Source organism: Coenobita brevimanus, chromosome 40 (assembly GCF_032717465.1).
Source record: "Coenobita brevimanus isolate Jiangsu-jjx chromosome 40, ASM3271746v2, whole genome shotgun sequence".
Taxonomy (NCBI): domain Eukaryota; kingdom Metazoa; phylum Arthropoda; class Malacostraca; order Decapoda; family Coenobitidae; genus Coenobita; species Coenobita brevimanus.
Window position 1 is genome coordinate 15,561,408 of NC_136993.1, and position 22,782 is coordinate 15,584,189.

At 41.2% G+C, this 22,782-nt stretch overlaps 1 protein-coding gene across 1 annotated transcript in view; it reads left to right on the forward strand.

The window, feature by feature from the left end:
- The first annotated feature begins 15,399 nt into the window (after window positions 1-15,399).
- LOC145396966 (putative glutamate receptor) overlaps window positions 15,400-22,782 on the forward strand; it is a 144,372-nt gene continuing 136,989 nt past the window's right edge. The window contains exon 1 of the mRNA XM_080270198.1: window positions 15,400-15,486. Within this exon, the coding sequence (XP_080126324.1) occupies window positions 15,400-15,486 (87 nt within the window). The remainder of the gene's footprint in view (window positions 15,487-22,782) is intronic.

Below are 22,782 nucleotides of genomic sequence, written 5' to 3' on the forward strand. Positions count from 1 at the left end.
CTTCTCGAAATGAATGGATCTTGAATTTGGCTCTCTCTTGTATTTTGTTTTTCTCTTGGAAGGAACTCTTATTGCGGGCTCATGGCCTTTGGTTCCTTCTTCCTCACATAAACAAAAAAAAAAAGGTGCGCGAGGCTTACATGAGGGAGTGTTAGTGCCAACTTTAACATATGGCTATGAGATTATGGTGTGGCATGAAAATGAAAAGTCAAGAGTAAGAGCAGTGGAAATGGGACTGCTGAGGAATGTATGTGGAGTACAGAGGGTGGATAGGATACGAAATAATGTGATTCGTGAAAGGTGTGGAGTGAGGAAGTCGGTGGACACCAGAATCGAAGAGAGTGTCCTGAGATGGTATGGTCATGTGGAAAGAATGGATAACAATTGATTGGTGAAAAGGTCTACCTGAGCGAATTTGAAGGAGGGAGGAGGTGAGGTAGGCCAAGGAGAAGGTGGAGAGATATGGTGGATGAGTGTTTGAGGAAAAGAGGTTTGGAAGTCGGTGAGGCTGGGGAACTGACAAGAGATCGAGCTGGCTGCATGAATGTTGTGAGGAGAAGTGCATGATCAGGGATTTTGGCACCCCTTATGAGCATGGCAGCGTCCGGATTGACTCAATCGGATACTTTTATGTGAAGCTGCAGAATTTGGTGAATGTTTTTGGCGTAACTGGTAGAGCCAGGATTCCGGGGGCTTGAATGATGAGTGAATGGAAGTGTGGCATATTTGGATTGGGCAAATTTTGTGCTGTCTGGACACTGCTACTCCTCACCCTGCCCTTGGATGGGAAAGGAGGTCCGGATGATGATGATGATATATATATATATATATATATATATATATATATATGTGTGTGTGTGTGTGTGTGTGTGTGTGTGTGTGTGTGTGTGTGTGTGTAATACATCAGCAAGTAAAATATGTATATTATATCAGCAAGTATAATATAATGTATAATAGAGCAGCAAGTACTTTACATTCACTTTTCATGATTTTTAGGCAATTTTACACACGTTTTCATATGAAGTATTTTATAAGACAAGTTCATTACTATCGGAAATCCAACAAAACAGTAAAAAAGTCACTAATTTTATATAGCTTTTTACCAAGCAAAATGAAATTATATTAAATTACATAATATATATTTAGAATTCCCAAGCCATGCTGCTACTATTTAGCACCCATCATACTTGGAATTAGAAAGTTGAAAAATTCGATAGATGCTAATGTTGAAACCTTTATAAACGAATCGAACGAGCGACACCATTATAATTTAAAAAGAACTTGGCCACGGAAGAAATGATTATTCGTTCCCTAAACAGAAAATTAGATTAAGTACAACCCCCAGGTTATTGCGAAGGATACCCTATGAACTGAGATCCATGCTGATGCAGCCAGTATACCTATGCCTCGTTCGTCCCTTGGGGTTGGCCCATCGAAGTGGCGGCTACTATTCTGCACCAACACACTTTTTTTTTTTTTTAAGAATTTTCCTCCATTGAGAAGGGGAAGAACAAGTCCTTGTTTGTCCTGATCACTGGTATGTGAGATCCCCTGCTGTTGCTGGCATGCTCAGCGTGGTATGTAGATATTCTTCTATGGACGTGGGTACTTTTTTTATTAGACCTTTTGCTTTCCATTTTAATCACTGATTGATAACTTGGATGATTCGTACTGTGGAATGGGAGTCGTCTTGTGAGAGCCTGGGTTCTTCTTAAATGAAGTCTAAAGCTTTTCATCTTTTGCGTAGTCTTCTCTCGCATCTTCTGTGTTAAGTCTTCTTTTTGGTCTTCACTGATGTCTTAGGTCATTTCTCGTTGATAATCTAATAATTTCTTGGTTGGAGCCTATTGAACTGCTGGTCTACTTCTGCCATCTTCGGATAATGTCGTTGATGGACTCTGGGGTCTCGTTCCAATGATGGGTCGTTTGCTGGGATCTTCTCACTTGGGTTTTCTCGGAGTTTAGTCTTTGTTGATGGTTTGCTTGATGACGATTTTCTTGTATATGGGACTGACATTACCGTGATGGTCCTTGGAAAAGTAAGATTTTGATTTTGATGGTTAACAGACCGTTTTCGTGGAAAAGGTGATCGATCTGTCTCGCCATCAGCTTCGTGTGTCCTCTCCAGAATGTTTTAGCAACTGCTACACAGAGTCGCATCTTAACGTATCTGTTTCCGTCAGAGTGATATTCGGTTGTTGGGTTCGAGTTGTTCCTGACTCAGCTGACCTAAGTTTAGCAGTAGCTTCGGCGTAGATTGTGTGGTGGCTGGGTCTGGTCTTTCTGGTAGCAATCTGTGGGAGGGCATTGGATGGAGGTTCAGTGGGTGGTTCTTGGAGTGATCTTGGTTCTTCAGTAACAACATTTCATACTTTGCACCCCTTGCTAACGACCAAGTGTCTTGCCTTCAAACAAACTGTATAGGACAAGGAGGAGGCGGTACAGCTGGTGTAGAAGTGCCCCGTTTCAGCACAGTTATAAAAGACTTGGTTTGTAAAAGTGCAGCCATGGTTGTCTGGTCTTATATCACCTCAGGCATTGTTCCAGTTGGATCCACTTCCGGTCTCATCATAACATGCGTGACTTATTCTGGTAGATGCATAGAATTTTGATTTCGTCGATCTTTGAAGTTTGGGGATCTTGATTTTCGCGTTCTTTGAAGTCGGGGACATACGTTATACCAGTTTGTCCACGTGGGTCATGCAGTTTGTTGTAATTTACCTCCTTCGTCATGTTGTGGTGAATTTCAGGATCTCTCATTATTTGTGAGCAAACTGAGTCGTATCTGGGAACTAGGTCCGGCCAGATTCCAGTTGTGAAGAGTGTCTTTAAAACTTATTGTGTAAATGAATCATAATCAGTGTGGTTCTCTTAGGCGTAAATATAATCATTCGTTCTTTTCGCTCCAAACCTTCCTGAAATATAATATCGATTTCGGAGACTGTTTGGACAGCATGATCGTGGAGGACATTGTCTTTCACAGCCTTGATCCTGATGAAGTGCTCTTTCATTTATTATCGCCAGTTTTAAGCAAGGCGAAGCAATGTAGTTTTGTCTGTGTGTGAGTATGTAGCTCTTGCCAAAATATCTCGAAAAGTTGAGGACGAATTTTCACCAAACCTTCAATAAATAGCAACTATACAAGTGGATGTGCACAAGCCTATTGGTACTGAGAGGATTTGATCAAAGATGACCAAATGCTAGCAGCTATATTTTTTTTAAAAATAGGGATTGGCTTTTTGTGAACACCGGTGGCTGAATTCCATAAGGTTCTGCGAACTGTCTTCAGATTTCATTTGTAGGTAACTTATACCTTAGCCAACAACAAATTTTGACGGGCAGTTATCATTCGGCCCCAGAATGCTTTTGTTTCATATATTTATTTATTTAATATTTATTTGCTGAGAGGCTGCCTTCAGCGGCCTCCGCTCGACGTCAGTACACTTCCTATCTTCAGAAATGAATCATAACTCGGAAACCAGTGCCCTGATTGGATTAGAAATTGTTTTATTTTTCAATTTGGACCATTATAACGATATCTTGCTCTAAGAAAAATTTGCACTACATGCAACATTTGTGCTGTGTTACAGTAACAAACCAAAAAACAGAAATAGGATCATTATAATACAGATTTACCTATTTATTGAGGGAATCATATACCGGGCTTCTGGCCTTTGATTCCTCCTTTATTGTGTTTAAAAAAATACTGGACAAATACCCCCCTCCTACCGAAGTGGAGGGTGTAACTTGACAGGAAGACAGAGCAGTGGTTGAGATGTGGTCGGATCGGTGATAAAGGAGTGTTTTGGTACTGTAGGGTCAGTGATAAGAGTAAGTTTAAGTAGGGCTGATGATATGACTGAGGTAACGAAGGAGTCGGTGGAAAGAAGGACCTGATGGGGCAAAGGATGATGTTTCACAAGTTATGTTTTTCGGGATGAGGGAGAGATTCGTGAACGGAGAGCGATTTACAATACACCGTCAGTGAAGGAATGTCTGGGGCAATGCATAGTCAGTTTGCAGAACAACCCTTATATAATTGATATGAGGAAACAGATTTCTGAAGTATACTCGATAACAACACTTCTTTTCTTTCACAGTAAGGTCCAAGTTATGTAAGGTTGATCTGTTCGGAGTAGGTTAGGTTAGCCTGTTTTTATTCATTTAGGTTTGTCTAATATCAGTCTATATACCTAGGCTGCTTCCCCCAAGGAAAGGGAGGTGGCCGAGACAGGACGACACACTCCCCATTTACTCATCCATTCAAACACATTAATTCGCATCTTAGCCCCAAAGGGGAGAAGAGACAGATCCTCACCACACCACACCACACAAGGGTAAACTGCGCTGTGCAATCAGTGACATCCGCAGCAGGGCCCGACAGCAGAGCTGGTTTACTCCTGCCACATCATTATAGACCCATTCCCTTACCCGCACCTGACCTGACTAGCTGATCAGACCAAATGCGGGAGAATATCCCCTCAGGGCTGCGTCATCATTTATTCATTCACAATTTCCCTCCATTTATTTCTGTCATGCACAGCCACTCTTCCTTGCTCAACAGACATCCCTCTCGCATCCAGCACTCTCTTCACACTGTCCATCCATCCTATTCGTGGTCTCCTTCTCAGCCTTACACTCTCACATCAGATCTAGTTACCTTTTTCACCAATCGCTCATTATCCATTCTATCCATATGCCCAAACCATTGCAACACCCTCTGCTCAACTCTACCAGCCATCTCCCGAACAACTCCAGTTCTCCTTCGCACTTCATCATTTCGCACTCGATCCATACGCGTCACTCCACACATACTCCTCAGACACCTCATCTCCATTAAATTCAAACTTTTCCTCTCTGCTACACCCATATTCCATGTTTCAGCCCCATATAACACAGTCGGTACCACAACACCCTCATACAGCCTTCTCTTTACATTCGTTCTAAGTGAAAGACATCGAAACACTTTTTTCATTCCTCCCAGCACCTTACCTACTTCATTCATTCTAAACTTCATTTCTGCATCTATTCTTCCATCCACAGCAACATGTGACCCTAAATATTTAAAACACTCTACCTCCTCAAGCAACTCACCATTCAAAACTATATTCATCCCCCTACTATCTACCAACCTCGCACTCTTCATCACTTTACTCTTATTCTCATTTACTTTCAATTTCCTCCTTTCCAAACTCCTCTACCAACTGTCTCAATCTCTCCTCTGAATCAGCCACCAGTGCAGTATCATCTGCAAACAGCAGTTGCTTCAGATTCCACTCTCCACCATCAACATTCACCAGACTCAGACCTCCACCTAAAACTCTTGCATTCACTTCCCTTACAACACCATCCATATAAATATTAAACAACCAAGGCGACATCAAACATCCCTGTCACAGCCCGACTTTCACGGAAAACCAATCACTCACAGCATTTCCCACTCTTACACACGCTCTACTATTTACATAAAAACTTTTCACCCCTTTTTGTAACCTACCATCAAGTCCATGCAATCTTAAAACAGTCCACAAAGCCTCCCTATCAATTCTATCATACGATTTCTCAAAATGATCGGATCTTGAATTTGGCTCTCTATTGTATTTTGTTTTTCTCTTGGAGGGAACTGTTACTGCGGGCTCATGGCCTTTGGTTCCTTCTTCCTTGCATAAAAAAAAAAAAAAACATGAATGCCCAAAACACATCCTTGCCTTTCGCTAAATACTTTTCACACACTTGTCTCACAGCAAACACCTGATCCACGCATCCCCTCCCTCTCCTAAAGCCACGCTGTTCATCACCAATCACTCCCTCTATACCCTCTCTAAGTCTCATAATTAACCCCTATCCGCCGGCTGACGTGTATGCACGACAGGATTCAGGGCGTGCAGGGCAGCCAGTTGACTTGATATACCGCACTCACCTTCCTGCCACTGTTTAAGAGCGGGCCCATTTTCTGTGATACCTACGGGGTAAGTAGGACCCCGAGGTACCCTGCGGTTGCGCTGTTCAGTTTGTACTCGGCAGTGGTAGTGAGAGGAGCCACGTCATCTACCTTGACATCGTCCAATTCTGTTCCACCGCATGAAGGGCCGATTGCCTCATCAATCCCCGCGAAAGTTCAGCCCTTAGTGCCACGTAAAGGGCTTAGTGATAGTGCCATAGGGCTTGCCCTTGACGGTACTGTCTCCTCTCATATACTCAGCACGAGTATGTCCTCTCAGGAGAAAAAAAAGCTACCACGTGGAGAGTGAGCTCTCTCGCCCTCCAACCCCTACTCGCTCTCTGATGCCAGAGAGGGCTCTCCGACTTCTCCAGGAGGAAGGGACAGTCTGCAAGAGTGATGATTTCGGCGATGAGGAGGTGCAAGATGACCCAGGACATCGGGAAAGTGACGCGGACCTGGCAGTCATCTGCGGAAAAAAATGCCGCAGAGCCGTTTCCCCCACACTCTTGCTGCCTGCTTGCGCTCTCCCACACCTCAGCCTATCACTTCAAGGGCAGAATCTCCACAACCAGGCCTTTCAGGAGTGGTATGAGTACTGAGCAGGTATGTGGAGAAGTGTAAATAGTGTACACCAGTGCAGAAGTTTGTGTATTTTTATAAATGAGTGAAATGTGTGATATTGTAAGTGAATTATAGAAAGTGCTAAGATATAAGTCTTTTATAAGTTCTACAAGTGCATATAAGTGATTTATAGTAAGTGCGGTACAGGAGTTGATACTGTTTGTTGGATATTGGTTAGAAAATTATTGGATATACCTTGAGTTTGCATACATGTTACCTGAAAGAAAACCACATGTGAGCGGGCCACAATGAACAATACCTGCTTGGCTATACCTAAATTATATCACTGAATACTCAGGGGGATTGTGCCAAATATGAGCATCAGTGTATCTGTGATGTGAAGTACAAATAATGTTAGTTGTGTGAAACATATACATGATTTTCACTGTAACCATGATTAGTACAAAGCGGTTTGATTTACAGTACAAATAATTACCTCATACTCTACGGTAAGGCGTGAAAGAGCAACAGCATTTACTTGTCAAAGTGCAATTACCCATAATCGTGATGTAAACTGCAGTTGTAAGTGTCTTAGAAAAGGAGAAATATGATTATTTGTGGAAGAAGTGAATACAGAAAAACGACGAGATATTTCTTTTCCCACACACCTACGGGGCTTAGTGGCATGGTGGTGTGGGCAAATCCTTGGGTGAGCCACATGAATCGGGTGATGGCTCATTTTCACGGGGGTGAGTAAGGAGGAGTAGAAAAAACGAGTGGAATATTCCGCATTCCAAGGACGCTCGGGCAGTGTTACCATCACCACTCCAATCAGTGCTGCCAAGGCTAGCCGGCTGGGCCAATGCCATGGCCAGTGGCCCTCGCTCGGAGCCGCGCTCCAAATCGTGAAAAACCATTCGTCTTCAATTCATCCTTACTCATCGACGGGACCCCTAGAGACCTCGGGATACCTTCATTGGAAAGAGGAAGAGTTGATGAGTCTTGTGAACTTTCATTGAATTCTCTAGCTATTATAGTTTGGCAGATATAAGTGTTTGAAGTAAGGGTATTTTTTCCAAAATCTCGAATTCGCCCATAGGGAGTTGTGTGCCGCGGCCGGGAACTCCCGGCGGCTAAGGGTTAACGCTCAATGATACACCTTACCTACAACACTCAAGAGACTTATACCCCTAAAGCTAGTACATTCATACTTATCACCCTTGCCTTTATACAACCGGACCACACTAGCACTTGCCCAGTCAATTGGCACCATACCTTTCACAAAGCACACATTCAACTATCTTACTAACCAGTCAACAATAGTCACTCCACCATCCTTCAGGCATTCCACAGCACACCCATCCATACCTGCAGCTTTCCCTGTTTTCATCTCCTTTATTGCCTTCTCCGCTTCCTCCTTTGTGATCAAAGAATCATTCAACTCTCCCAACACATTTATTCATTGCACCCTTCCATCCACCACAATTTCAGCCACCCTTTCCTCCTCTACATTTAACAGTCTTTCAAAATACTCTGCCCATTTCTTCCTTACTACATCCATCTCAACATCCTTCCACCCTCTGCTTTTACTTGCTCTTCCTTCCCAGACTCTCACTTTCGCACCCTTTTAACCTCCTTCCAGAACATTTTCTTATTCTGTTGAAAATTCTCAGTCAACCGCCTACCCCACCTCTCATCTGCTGCCACTTTAGCATCACTCACAGCCCTTCTCGCCCTATTCCTCTTTTCCTTATACCTCTCATATGACACCTCATCCTTCCTCTGCAGCCACAGTTCATAATTATGCATGTCTCTTCTCAGCCACAACCATACTTACTTCCTCGCACCACCATTCACTTCCTTTTCTTACACCACCACCCACACTTCTCACACCACACACCTCTTCTGCATACCCGACCACAGCACTCTTAAACAACTGTCATTCCTCCTTCACACTGCCATTTTCCTGATCTTTCACTGCGTTCCACTCATCTTTCAATTTCTCCTGATACTCTATCATTTTCTCTCTTTTATCCAACTCACTCACTTTCAAAACCTTCCTGCTACACCTAACCCTCCTTGCTCTCATCCATCTCATACATACTCTTAACTTTCCCTCCACCAGGTAGTGGTCAGATATACCTCCACCCTCCCCTCTCAGAACTCTCACATCCAACAATCTTCCTATTACATTCCTAAACACAAACACATAGTCCATCAATGCTTAATCCACAACCATTCCACCCTCCTGTCTCACCCATGTATACTTATAAATATCTTTCTTCTCGAACAGCTTATTTCCAATCACCATCTCTTGCTCATCACACATCCCTATCATTCGTTCCCCATTTTAATTTCTTCCAGGCACACCATGCATACCAACTACACCTTCAACTGCTACATTTCCCACTCTAGCATTCAGATCTCCCATCATTACCACATTCACATTCGCTCCAAAACTCTGCAGAGACCCATCAACATCATTCCAGAAAGACTCCCTCTCTTCTTCATCCCTTTCACTACCAGGCCCATATGCACTCACAAACACCCACAACTCACGTTCAAATTTCGTTTTCACCCACATCAGTCTCGATGACACCTCCTTTTATTAAATCATACACTGCTGTACTTCCGGACTCACTAACAAGGCCACACCTTCTCATGCCCTTCCTCTATCAACACCTGACAATCTTCCATTCACACTTCCAAACATAGATTCACCTTTCCCTTTCATCTTCGTTTCACTCATAGCTAACACATCCAACATTGTTCTTACAAACATTCTCCCAACCTCCTAACTTTTATCCTCAATCGTACTCTATCCATGCACATTCATAGACCCAATCTTCAGGGTACGGGGATAACTCAATCCCCCATCCCTTTTTCTGGCCTGTCTCTTTTTAGGAACTAAAAAACAGAGGAGGGGATCCCTAGTCCCCTCACCCCGCCCCTTTTAGTCGCCTTTTACGAGACGCAGGGAATACGGTGGCAGTATTCTTCTTAACACAACCTGGCCGCAGAGTAGTAGTACGACCCCATAGTGTGGCCAGATTGTGTCCCCCCCCTACAGGTGAGAAAGAATGTTGCTTCCCTTGCATTATTTTATAGACACTTTTATGGCAAATGCTCAGACGAAGTTACATCATTTGTGCCACCTCTCCATGCCTTCCCCTGTGCTATACGAGCATTTGGTAGCGCTCATGACTGAAATGTCACACTGCCATATTGCAGAACTTCCGCCTATCAGAATTTTTTTTATTCCCTGAACTGCATCTCTTTGGAACTCGCTTCCCCAGAGTTGTCTCCCCATAAATTTCAACCTACAGCTTTTCAAATCCAACTTTTACAGACTTTATTATGAATACAGTACACCAGTTATCTGGTGTATGGATTATTTATTTTTATTTTTATTTATTTATTTTTTCATTCTTTTGTTTTCCCTTCCTTCCTCTCCCTGCCCTTGGATGGGAAAGGAGATCCGGATGATGATGATGATGATGATGATTTCCCTTCCTCTGTTCTGTTATTTATATATATAAAAAAAAAAGTTAGGTTAGGTTAGATCACAGTCATTACAGTAGGAATAATAATCCTGGTAAAACATGATTTAGCATGCGTTGGTGAAAAGGTTAATAGTATGGAGAAAGAAATGGAGGCACATAATGAAGAGAGATGTAAATTGAGGTTAAGAATCGTGATAACGTCTATTTAGCTTTCGGCAAACAGAGATTACCTCCTGCCGTGCTCACTTTTGTTGTGGATTAAACAATCTTTCATCATTGTTTGAATATCATTTTTATTTCTGATTTATTAATTTCTTTACTAATTCAATTTATTTATCTCTTGAAATAATCAAAATTGAAATTTACATTATTTCCAAAGGATGATTAAGTTCTATCTAAAAGAGAAAAATTTCACTATAGATTTTGTTGGTTATGTATGGTGTGTGATTAATCCATTCATTTTCGTTTATAAAGGATACCCCGTTTAGGCTCAATGGATGCCAAAGTTAGGTACAAAAGATCTTTTGGTTAGGTACAAAATATATATATATATATATTCATATAGGGATCGCTCTACTGCAGAAGAGAGAGATCAGACATTGTCTTTAAAACTTTCTTATTCCCTTGTGTTAAAAGTTTAAACAAACCACTCCAGTTGAACATTTGTCATGTGAAAAACGAAGGGGGATATTATTATGAATCTTCATCCATGTCATTCGAAAGTGATTGTAGAAGCAGCATAGAGTCAGTGGTGATTTATACGTGATAGTGTAATGGAAATGTCTTCAAGTGATAAGTCGTGACATTCAGGTGCCTGACGACATGTGGGGAGTATAATGAGGACCATGGGGATAAAAGATTTCTTTGTATAAGATCTGGAACAAGTAGGAAATTATTGGATGGGAATAATGGCTTGGTGAAGAGAATACAGTATTTGATTTCTGTGATAATGAGAGGTGAATAAACCTGAATCGAGGTGTGAACCGATTAGTAATTAAGTATCCACTCCATCACCATTTTCTGAAGGAAAGTATCACCCATGTATTTGATATATTTAGCATTATTATTGGAATTAATAAAGTATACCTTGTCTATAGGTTTCTTGTAAACCAGGATATCATTTACAACGCTGGGTGGTAACCTTATAACTAACCAACACGTGTTTCTTACGTGACAACAAGTGGGTTGGCGAAGGGTTAGTGGCCCTCCCCGGAAAACAACAAACTAAAAATACGAACAAGAAGCCTCGGACCAGAACTGACCAACAGGTGATGACTGAGGACCAAATAAAGGACATGGTATGGATTGTGACATGGAATGTAAAGGGTGCAAATGATGAGGTGAAAGAGAGAGAGAGACTGTCCAGGTGCTTGAGGGTGTAAAAGTGAATGTACTCTATGTCGATTAACTGAGTGTCAGAGAATGGAATTATGGATGGGATATATGCGCGGGAGTGGGTGAGAAAGAGAAGACAAAAGAAGGAGTGTGTATTTTTGTGTGCAGGAGATGCAAGGAGAATATAAGAGAGTATGGATCAGTTGGCTCAAGAACTGTGTGGGTATGATTGAAAGTTGGACTACAAATGTGGGCGATTGTGTGTGTCTGTGTATACGCCAACGTAAGATCGTGCAAGCAGGGTGAAAGAAGAGTTCTGGATAAATGTAAAGGTGTGCATGGAAAAGTTTGAAAAGAATAAGAAAGAGTTTCTAACTGGAGATATGAATGGAAAAATAGGGAATATGCAGATGGATGGAGCACATGGTGAGTGCGGTGTGCCTGCAGAAATCGATGAGAATGTCAATGCTCTAGTGGACATTTGTGCCAAGAGGGGGTTGGTGATAACCATTCCGTCTTCAGACACAAAATGATCCACAGGTATAAGTGGCTAGTGATGAGAAGGGTGGGTGGTGAATTGAATGAACGGAAGCTAATGACTGATTATGTGTGTGTGGATGACAGAATAAGAAGGTGTGTTATGGTTGCAAGAACATATAGAGGTTGGGGGAGTGGACTTTCTGACCACCACTTGGTGGTGTTTCAGGTCGAAATGAAGTGGAGGAATAGATTAAGGAAAGGATAGGAGGGAGTAGTTACAAGGAGGTTGGAAATGATACAAGAGGATGACAACAGGCAGAATATATGAGGAAGAAGTGAAAGAGCAATTGGGTAAATATGATTTGGAGCAGATGGGGAATGTGGAAGGTGTATGCAAGATATTCACAGGAGAAATCTGTGCAGCAAGTGAGGTGGTGTGTGGGGTGAAGAGAGGACGAAAGAGGGTGCAAGGAACACCATGGTGGAATGAAAAGGTGAGACAAGCTGTGGCACAAAAGATGAAAGCATATAGTGAGTGGATGAGAAACAGGGGTGTGAAGGAAGGTTCAAGACAGCAGAAAGAGTTATATGTAGAGAGGAAGGGAGAGGTGAAAAGATTAGTATGATCGAGTAAGAAGAGAGAGGATGAGGAATTTGGAAAGACTTTCGGTGTGCAGTGGTAGGAATGTAAGAAAATGTTCTGGAAAGAGGTAAAGAGAGTCAGACAGGGTGTTAAAGAAGCTAGTCGGGGAGTGAAATATAAAAATGGTAGATTACCAGAGATGAAGTGAGAAAAAGTGAGCAGCTGGAGAGAACACTTAAAGGAACTGTTAAACATAGAGAATGAAAGTAATGCAAGTATAAGTGGTTGGGGAATGGCTGGGAGAAGGAGGGATGTGAGAAGAGAGGAAGAAATCAGTAGGATGGAAGTTGTGGAAGCAATGAAGAAAGTCAAAACGGAGAAAGCCCCAGGAATTGATGGAGTGTGTGGTGAGATGCTGAAGAATGGGGGAGAGATAGGAGTAGAATGAATGTGGAAGATGTGCAAATTGGCCTGGGAGGAAGGTAAAGTCCCGGATGATTGGAAGTCAGGTATAATTATTCCCCTGTACAAAGGAAATGGTGAAAAAAAAGGGTGAGGTAATCACGGGGACATTTGTTTTCTTAGTGTAATAGGAAAAGTATATGGTAGGATACTTATTGGCAAAGTTGGGGAAATAACAGAGGAATTAGTTGGAGAAGAACAGGAAGGTTTTAGGAAAGGAAGAGGTTGTGTAGATCAAGATATTCATTCTTAGGTCTTTAGTGGAAAAGTTTTTAGGGAAGGAATAGAAGTTGTATGTGGCCTTCATGGATTTGGAGAAAGCATATGACAGGGTGGATAGACAAGGAATGTGGAAAGTATTGAGAATATATGGAGTAAATGGGAAGTCGTTGAATGCCATGAAAATTATGTATGAGGGTGTTAAGGCTGCAATGCGTATGATGACCTGAATGAATTTTTCTATTTAAAATTTGAATTGAAACGAATGTGCTATGTCGCCGTGGTTGTTCAATCTTCATATGAATGTTGTTTTAAAAGATATGGAGCAGTGGATGTTGGAGCAGCCCTAATGAAAGAAGGCAGTGTGTGGAAACTCCGTGTACTGTTGTTTGCAGATGTTACTGTGTTGTTAAGACGAAAGAGAACTGCATGGTTTAGTGAATGAGTGTGGGAGAGTATGTAAGAAATGGAATCTAAAGGTGATTGTTAGGAAGAGTAAAGTAACAGTCTTTGTGAGACATGAAGTCACCGAATGTACAGTGAGGTTGGATGAAGAGGAAATGGCAAATGTGGGTGCATTTAAGTTCTTGGGTAGTGTGATGAGTAACGATGGAAGTTTAGAAGGTGAAGAGCTTGAAAGGGTGCAAGAGGGAAGAAAGGTTGCTGGTTCTTTGAAAGCAATAATGGGAAACAGAGAAATGAGCATGGATGTGAAAAAGTTATTGCGTATCAGTATTGTGATACCAACTCTAACATATGGAAGTGAAGCTTAAACCTTCCTGGAGGGACACAAGTCAAGAGTGAGAGCAGTGGAAATGAGTTATTTGAGAGGAGCATGTGGAGCCACCTGGAGAGACAGATTGACAAATGAGGAATTGAAGGATCATTGTGGTGTGGATGTGGATGTGATAGGAAGCGTTAGAAGAAACACACTGAGGTGGTTTGACCATGTCGAAAGGATAGAGAGCGAGAGACTGACTAGGAAAGTGTTTGTGGGTGAGGTTGAGGGGGGGAAAGGGAGGGGGAGGCCAAGGATGAGATGGAGGGATGGAATGGAGAGGTATATGAGAGAGAGGTGTGTGAGCTAGGAGACGGGCAGTAACATGGCGTGGGACAGGGCGACATGGAGGCGTTTTGTTTGTGGCCACCCCTTACGGGATTAAGGAGTCTGGCAATAGACAGATTGACTATTGGTTAACTTTCTTTCTCACTCACAAAATAGTTGGCCAGATGGGGAGGGAATTAAAGTATTTAATTAGGGTCTCTTTGCTCTAATTATTCATCCCAAAGTTGCAATGAATCACAATTCCGGTGACACCAGCGCGTGAAGACTGGAACAATTGTTTTGATGAAGATAATATAACGATTACATTTTTCTTGACACAAGGAGCAAATTATTGGCGGTGGTGAAAATGAATGGTCTGTCGGACGTTGCGGAAAAGCAGAGGGTGTGGCTGGGTGCTTTGCTGGAGTGGGTGCTTCGCGGTGACATCGCTCAGTGCTCACTGGTGTTTGCTGTGGATTATCTATACTTGACGTCTTCACTCATAAAATTGCTTGATTCTTTACCTCACCCAAGACAGGTAAGCTCGAAGTTTAAGTATTTTAACTTATTTAAATATTTAGGTAGGACGGGCTTCCTATAACTATGTTCGTCTGCGTTCCGGTAGCGGTAGTAATCTATAGTAATGCTTGTCACTCATAAAACTCATCAGGTAGGATTTTACATTATTAGAACCCAATTTGGTGAGCAATATCGTCTCCCATGGCCAAAAGGAAACTACTACAAGTTGAACAATAATCTGCAGGGCAAAAATATTTTTGTCTGTGCTGACCTTTATGAAAAGAAGAGTTAGGCACATGAATCTTCTTCTGTAATAAAACTGTGTGTGTGTGTGTGTGTGTGTGTGTGTGTGTGTGTGTGTGTGTGTGTGTGTGTGTGTGTGTGAGAGATACTGAATTTTTCATGCTATAAAAATAAAGCACAAATCCCAGTCGTCATTACTATGTAAAGTCTAGTCATTATAAAGCTTATGATTCTGATGTACAGAAGATTTTTAAAACTGTAGTTTATGTTCATAACATTCAAATCTGTGTTGTTCTCCTGAACAGTATATCACAAAGAGCTTTCCCTTTCGATTAATAATAGATGGTGAACAGGACAGTTTCTAAATGAACATAACAGAAGGTTCGATTTAATCTATAATGATAACAGACAGTCAAATGCGGCATTTAAGAAGAGTTGCTGTATTCATGTGGATGTGCTGGGAAGTATGAGAAACACTGTGAGATGGTTTAGTTATATGGAGAAAATGGAGAATGAGAAACTGACTATGCGTGAGAGTGTGGGCGAGGTGTTGGAAGAAGACGAGAGAGACCGGGAGACTAAAGATGGAGAGGTGATAAGGAGGCATTTCTGCGTGTGTGTGTGTGTGTGTGTGTGTGTGTGTGTGTGTGTGTGGATAAACGCCTCTGGCTTTAGGTAGGTAGAGTGTCAACTGTCAGTGATTATGATTATTTATCAACCTACACACACACACACACACACACACATTATATTTATCAGTCTACCTATCTATTAATCCATCTATCTTTCTATCAGTCTATCTCTCTAGATAGATAGATAGATATTGACATAGATATAGATAGATAGATAAATAGATGTGAATATATGCTGTACTGTATATATATCTATATATCCCGGTGACGACTCCGAGAGATGCCTGGAACCACTGTCTGACTCACTTCTTCTTTTCTGCAACATTGGCGCCCGTTCCTCTAAGTTTCCCTCTGTCGAACACCACCGCTCCTCCTCTAAACCTCACCTTCTCTTCTTGACAGAGACTCAGCTGTCTGAGGCATCTGACAGCAAACCCTTTTCTTTTTCCTCCTACTTTCTCTATACTCATCTCAAAGCCAAAGGTGAATGTTATGAATATGTAAGCTACGATTTATCTTGCTCTCGTGTTCCTAAACTTGATTCTTCTGAATTCTCCACTCTCTGGCTTAGGCTTTCTTGTCATTCTCTGACTAAATATATATGCGCTGTCTACTTATTTCCTAATTCTACTGACAATGAAAAATACTTCGACTATCATACTTCAATAATGGAACCCATTCTATCCATTTCTCCATTCTCTGAAATCTCCATTCCAGGAGATTTCAATGTTCACCACCACTTTTGGCTCTCCTCTCCTTTCACTGATCCACCTGGTAAACAACCCTAAATCTTTTCTATCCTTATGTCACGGGGTTTTTAAGGTATATACAATATTAAAGGATATTTATTCAATAATACTGAGAACAGGATAATGAATTGTCTTGTGAAAATCAAGCAATGATTACTTTATGCCAGCTTACTTCGCCGATTCCCTAAGGACGAGAATTTATGAACTTTCTCAACAGTTCACAGCAGAGACTAATTCCTCACAATTGCTGTTTGTTAGTACTGTTAGCCTCTGGAGAAAGTGACTTCACCCCTGACAACCAATAACTAATGCTATTAATGATAACAGGTTCTTGCTGATGCATTAACTCCTGGTTGCACAACGGATTTTAAGCTTGATACAAAAGGACTGGCCTAAGTACCAGTTATGAATAGCAAAGCATTTATGCAAACTAGAAGCTATAAGTGAAATAAGCTTAATATGATAAATAAAACACGAATTTACATTACATTAATCTCAAGAAAAAAAAGTTAAATTTATTGATTACAAAGGAATAAATTTACATTACATTTCAAAATGAATTCAAAATAAGGAGATCACACTCACTCGCTCACTCAAAAGCTAACTCTTAAGCCTAGGAAAATACGAAAAGAAAATACTGGTCAGAAAAGTGGACAAAGCGAATGACTGGGCGTCATTACTGGAAGGACACTGCACACGCTAAGTCTCTTGCCAATCACGCTAGGTGGAAATTTAGGAACTGGACAACGGCGGGACTGCTACGCACTGGGCCCAACCTGCTTTCACGGTGCTCAAATCTTGACTGAGTTCAAATCGTGAGAAAGAGGCGAGTGTTGTGGCCGCATTACTAACGGCTAGAATAAGCGAAACACGCCCATAATAAATCACTCAGCGGAAGTGCTAATGTCTTGCACAAAGACGATCATTTGTGACACAGTGAAAAATTGTTCCGAAAACACTCCCGACCAGGTGAATACGTAGCAGTTAAACTGAGTGATAAATACTGGGATTCCACTAGAATTCGCGGTTTCCCACCAAAGTTGATGTCACGAGTTTATTCAATTACATAATCGCCCCGACTCGTGACATTACGCCCCATAAATTTTTTTTTTTTTTCAGAAAAAAAAAAATCAGTATGCATACATATAAATCCCAGCTCAGTCACACAAGATTCACACTGTGGTGTGTGTGTGCTATCCTGCTACAGGAGAAAGACACAGTCGCCAGTGAGTGAAAAAAAAACTTGTATTTAAGTTAATAGAAGCAAGTTTGAGGGAAAAACTCCGTGACGACGGTGAAAAATCCTGTACCCAGGTCAAACTGAGTGAAAAGTTTGCTACATTTACATTAACAACTAATTGTTATGTAGTGTGATGTATGTAATATCTTACAATAACTTTGCATCTTCTTGTAGTGAAGTTTTGTAGATCATTCATACATATACTTTACTCGTGGACGGGCGGTTGTTATACTTGAGTAGTTTTGTAAGTAGATAATCTTCGTTCCTTTTTGTCATGCAATGACAGGAGAGGTAAAGATGAATTTGGGACTATTTTTATTCGTCTTGGAAATATTAACAAAGTCTCTCACACACGAGTGAAGTATAGAGTCCTGCGAGCTAACCTCCCTGTCTCGCTCTCTCTCTGTCTCTCTTCCACCCTCTCGCCCATGTTGCTAGCCTCCTTCTCCCTACTACCTGTCGGTTCTATGACCTGTTTCCTTCTGAGCTCTGCTTCCTAAATTCTGGTGTAGCAGGGGTCGTGTCACGTGTGTTACACTGTTGTTGAAATGTTCTAGAAGCCTGTGTGTGAGTATGTGTGTATGTGTGTGTATGGTCACGAGGCGCCGTCGTGTGCTTATCAAGTATTAGAGTGTGTAAGCATGTTTAGCATTGCTCAATTCTTGCAGACACAATACCTATCTTGCTGCTTCTATCTGTCTGTCTGTCTATCAATCTATCTATCTATTATGATTTGTAATTATAATATGGAGTCCTGACACTGCTCGGTCACACGCTGGAGGTCCTCCGACAGTAATTATTATTGACATTTGTTAATCAATTAGTACATAATATTGATTATAATATTGTATACATATAATATTCATATTAATATTGTAATGGTTCAGTAATATCATATGTTAAACAAGTTGTATACATAATTGAACAAATACAATATGATTATTGTGTGACTTGTTACATAATATTGTAGTAACATTGTAGTAATAATTGTAATATTGTTACATAATATTGGGGTAATGCATAATTGTGCTGGTCTTATAATTGTAGTTACATTTTGTTAATGCAACTGTTACATAACTGTGTTGGCCTTATAACTGTAGTTAAAGTTACATAAAAGTTACCTCTTCTTAATGCAACTGTTACATAACTGTTACATACTGTTTGCCATTACATACTAGTAATTGTAGGAAGTATAATGTAATGCAATCGTTTGTCGTTACATAATTGTTACATATCATTTGTAGTTACATAATTGTAATAATTGAAGTCCTGACACTTTGAATCCGGTCATGCTGCGGTCGATGATAGTGATGATGTGCCATGCCAATGGCTCGTGGAGACAACAATTTGCTTTTTGTTTCACTTATGGTAGGAGTTTGTGATGATGTGCCATGCCACTTGCTTGTGGAGAACACTAATTATCTTTTCGTTTCACGTATAGGAGTTTATGTGATGATGTGCCATGCCACTTGCTTGTGGAGAACACTAATTTGCTTTTTGTTTCACTTATAGAAGGAGTTTATGTGGTATTTTGGCATTTGTAGTAACACTTACGTTTATTTTCATTTGTTTGTTATGTGATCTTACTCTATTTCTTTTTTTTGTTGTTGTTATATGTATTAATTTTCTATAGTTTTTCTTCGTTTGTCTACGCTTTTTCTGTGTTGTTCAAGGTTGCATAATTGCTGATTAATTCCCTTGGGACTCTTTTTTTAAGGTTTAGTTTATATTGCACAGATATTACTGAAAATGAGATTATACAGCCCCATATTTTGTTATTTTATATAAAAAATATATATACACTATATACAGTATTAACTAGATAAACTGACTTGTTGTTCACCTGTACCTATCGTGGGCAATACATGGGTCAGCACTGTGTGGAAATCTTTGTCTTCACGATTGTGTGGAAGATGTTCATTCTTGCTAAAGTCATTTGTGTTGGCCATTTTTTTTTTCTTGTAACTTAATTTATCTGTTTCCACTAGGTAGCTTTAATTAATAAATGTTTAATACAGTTCTTTTAATCGCTCACTGAGTAACTGTGATGGTATATTTTCTTTATTACTTTGTAGATGTAATAATGTATAGCTGGATATATGGAACACGTATTTTATGTAGGTATAAATGGTAACACTCGTTGGTAGTAAATAAATGCTATAATAAATGAATGACTATATACAGTGTAGAATATTTATTGTTGGTGTAAGTATTTAATGATTGAATTATGAAGATAATTGAAGTAGGTATATGTATTTAAGTTGTCATTATACAGCAGGTTTTATATATTTGTGCAAAATGTGTTGTCTATCACTGTGCATCGTATGAATGAAGTAACTATGTAACTCACTAATTTTTACCGTGGTGGAATTGGTGTGAGTGGTGTTGCACGTGGTGATAGCGTTGACTTAACGGGTTGATTGACGTGTTGTCGTCTTAGCAAAAACGTATGGTGATGTCGACTTCCCACACTGGTAGCTGTGGTGAGTAACTGAGTAGCGATGAGTAACTTGAGTGAAGGTGAGTGAGTAAGATTTGTTGTGAATATGGGCTTGGTATTTGCCGCGTCCTCTTGACCTCTTCACTCCTGCATCAGCGGAGGAGGTTGGGGAACGGTAGGAGAGAGAGAAGGATGAGGTCAGATGGTTGTGAGTTGTGAGTCGTGTCTCACTCTTCGTTTGTTTGTTTTGTTTTTCTTTCTCGATGTATTCTCGGTCCTTTTCTATTGTGATTTACTCGTTGTGGGATGAAGATTGCCGCTACTTGTAGGTGCGTGTAGAAGATTATACAGACGACTCGTAGAGTTGTTACTTGTAGTTGATCGTAGATTGTTGTAGTTCGTTGGTTCGTTGTAGAAATTGGAAGATTGTTTGTATCAATATTTTGTTAAACTACTGGCAAGGCGTCCTGTGACCTCTTCACCTCTAAATCAGCGTGATGATCGGGGAGACGGAGGGGGGGTTGGAGAGAATACTGTCAGGAGCTGGTTGTGAGTTGTTGGTTGTAAGAGGTATTTCTTTTTTTTTTTTAATCTTGATAATGCAGAATCAACTGTACACTCGTAGACTCGTAGGCTTGTAGACTCATAGGCTTATGGGCTTGTAGACTGGTAGACTGGTAGGCTTGTAGACTGGTAGGCTTGTAGCTTGTATTTTGTAGGAATTTACTGTAGATTCGTAGACGAGGTTCATACTTTTGCTGCCACCATATCTTACAATAACTTTGTACCTTCTTGTAGTGAAGTTTTGTAGATCAGTTATACATATGCTATACTCGTGGACGAGCGGTTGTTATACTTGAGTAGTTTTGTAAGTAGATAATCTTCGTTCCTTTTTGTCATGCAATGACAGGAGAGGTAAAGATGAGTATTGGACTATTTTTATTTGTCTTGGAATATTAACAAAGTCTCTCACAAACGAGTGAAGTATAGAGTCCTGCGAGCTAACCTCCCTGTCTCACTCTCTCTCTCTCTCTCTCTTCCACCCTCTCGCCCATGTTGCTAGCCTCCTTCTCCCTACTACCTGTTGGTTCTATGGCCTGTCTTCTTCTGAGCTCTGCTTCCTAAATTCTGGTGTAGCAGAGGTCGTGTCACGTGTGTTACACTGTTGTTGAAATGTTCTAGAAGCCTGTGTGTGAGTATGTGTGAATGTGTGTGTATGGTCTCGAGGCGCTGTCATGTGCCTATCAAGCATTAGAGTGTGTAAGCATGTTTAGCATTGCTCGCTTCTCGCAGACACAATACCTATCTTGCTGTTTCTATCTGTCTGTCTATCTATCTATCCATCTATCTATTATGATTTGTAATTATAATATGGAGTCCTGACAATACACGGTGTAGGTGTGACAGTTGTGGTGTAACAGTACCTACGTGTAAAATCAAGTAATACAAATTTATAGTAAATAATGACGACGAGGCAAAAGAGAAGGGGCAGCAGCATGCGACAAGGACGACCAGCTGATGTGCACGATAATGCTGCACCCACCAGCTGCACCTGCAAAAACAATCAATGTGGAGCATCAAAAGTGTCATTTCTCTTTCTCTGCCTAGCAATCAGTACTTATGTTACGAAAAGTACACTATTTACATTATTAACCAGGAAACGTGGTCAAGGCGTTTCTGCAGGACATCAAACGCTGACCCAGTTTACTGGTTAAACCCTAATCTTAATTAGCGAAAAGACTGGGCGTTTGTGCAGGACATCAAACGCTGCAATTCGCTAAATTAACCAGGGAACGTGGTCATGAGCGAAAAGACTGGGCGTCTGTGCAGAATATCAAACGCTGCGATTCGCTAATGGAACCTGGTTTACTGGTTAAACACTTACGATTAACATTAGGAAGCTGAGAATCCCTGCGCAATCTCGGGCAGGTCACGTTTTAACACCCATGGTGGGTGTGAACACTCATGTGGATAATGTGCATTCTCCAGGAATCCTCTGAGAAGCCCACAGCTCGAGATGTTCCACAAGGTAATTCATACACAGCCTCGGACTGTCTCTGTGGGGTTTTCGAACTTCCCCCTTAACTTACAGTACACATGTGTGTGGAGGCCCTGGACATACTGTGTCCTGTGGTGCCAATGGGCGAGACGTCAGGTCTGCACCCACTTCACCACTGCCCTGTCTCTCAATTGACTCAGAGATTACGGGTGTGGTTTCAAATGCCGCAGGAAGGACATGTTTCTGATTATTGGTACATGGACAAACATTGCAGGAATGGACAAAACTATCTATTTCTCGCCTATCACTGGCCAGAAAAAGTCAGCTCAGATACGGCCCTTGGTCTTCCTTTTGCCCATGTGACCTCCTGAGGCTGAACAATGACCCCATTCTAACACTGCTTGGTGGTACTTGGCAGGAACGACAAACTGCAGTCGAACCTCGCCCTCGGGTGTTCGTGACTCACGGTAGAGCCGTCCTTGTTTGCGAAGGAACTTGGCTTGACCTCCCCGTGAATACTTTATCACTCTACCCTTTTCTTTCTTTCGCATGGCAGCAAGTGTCGGGTCAGACTGTTGTTCTTGAACAATAACTTGGCTACACATCAGATCTTGTGGCAATTCAATGGTCACTGGGGTGACACAGTTTGGAGCCTCGTGCATGGCTCGTGTTATTGTAGCCGAAGTCTGAGTAGCATCATCTTTGGTGCAACTATACTTGGCACCGGAAATATTGCCTATGATTAGGTCAAATAAAGGTTCTGGCATGAAACTGCGAGTGTCGTACCAGTGTAAAATGGAGATGCCACCTGGATACGTGCCTCAGGGA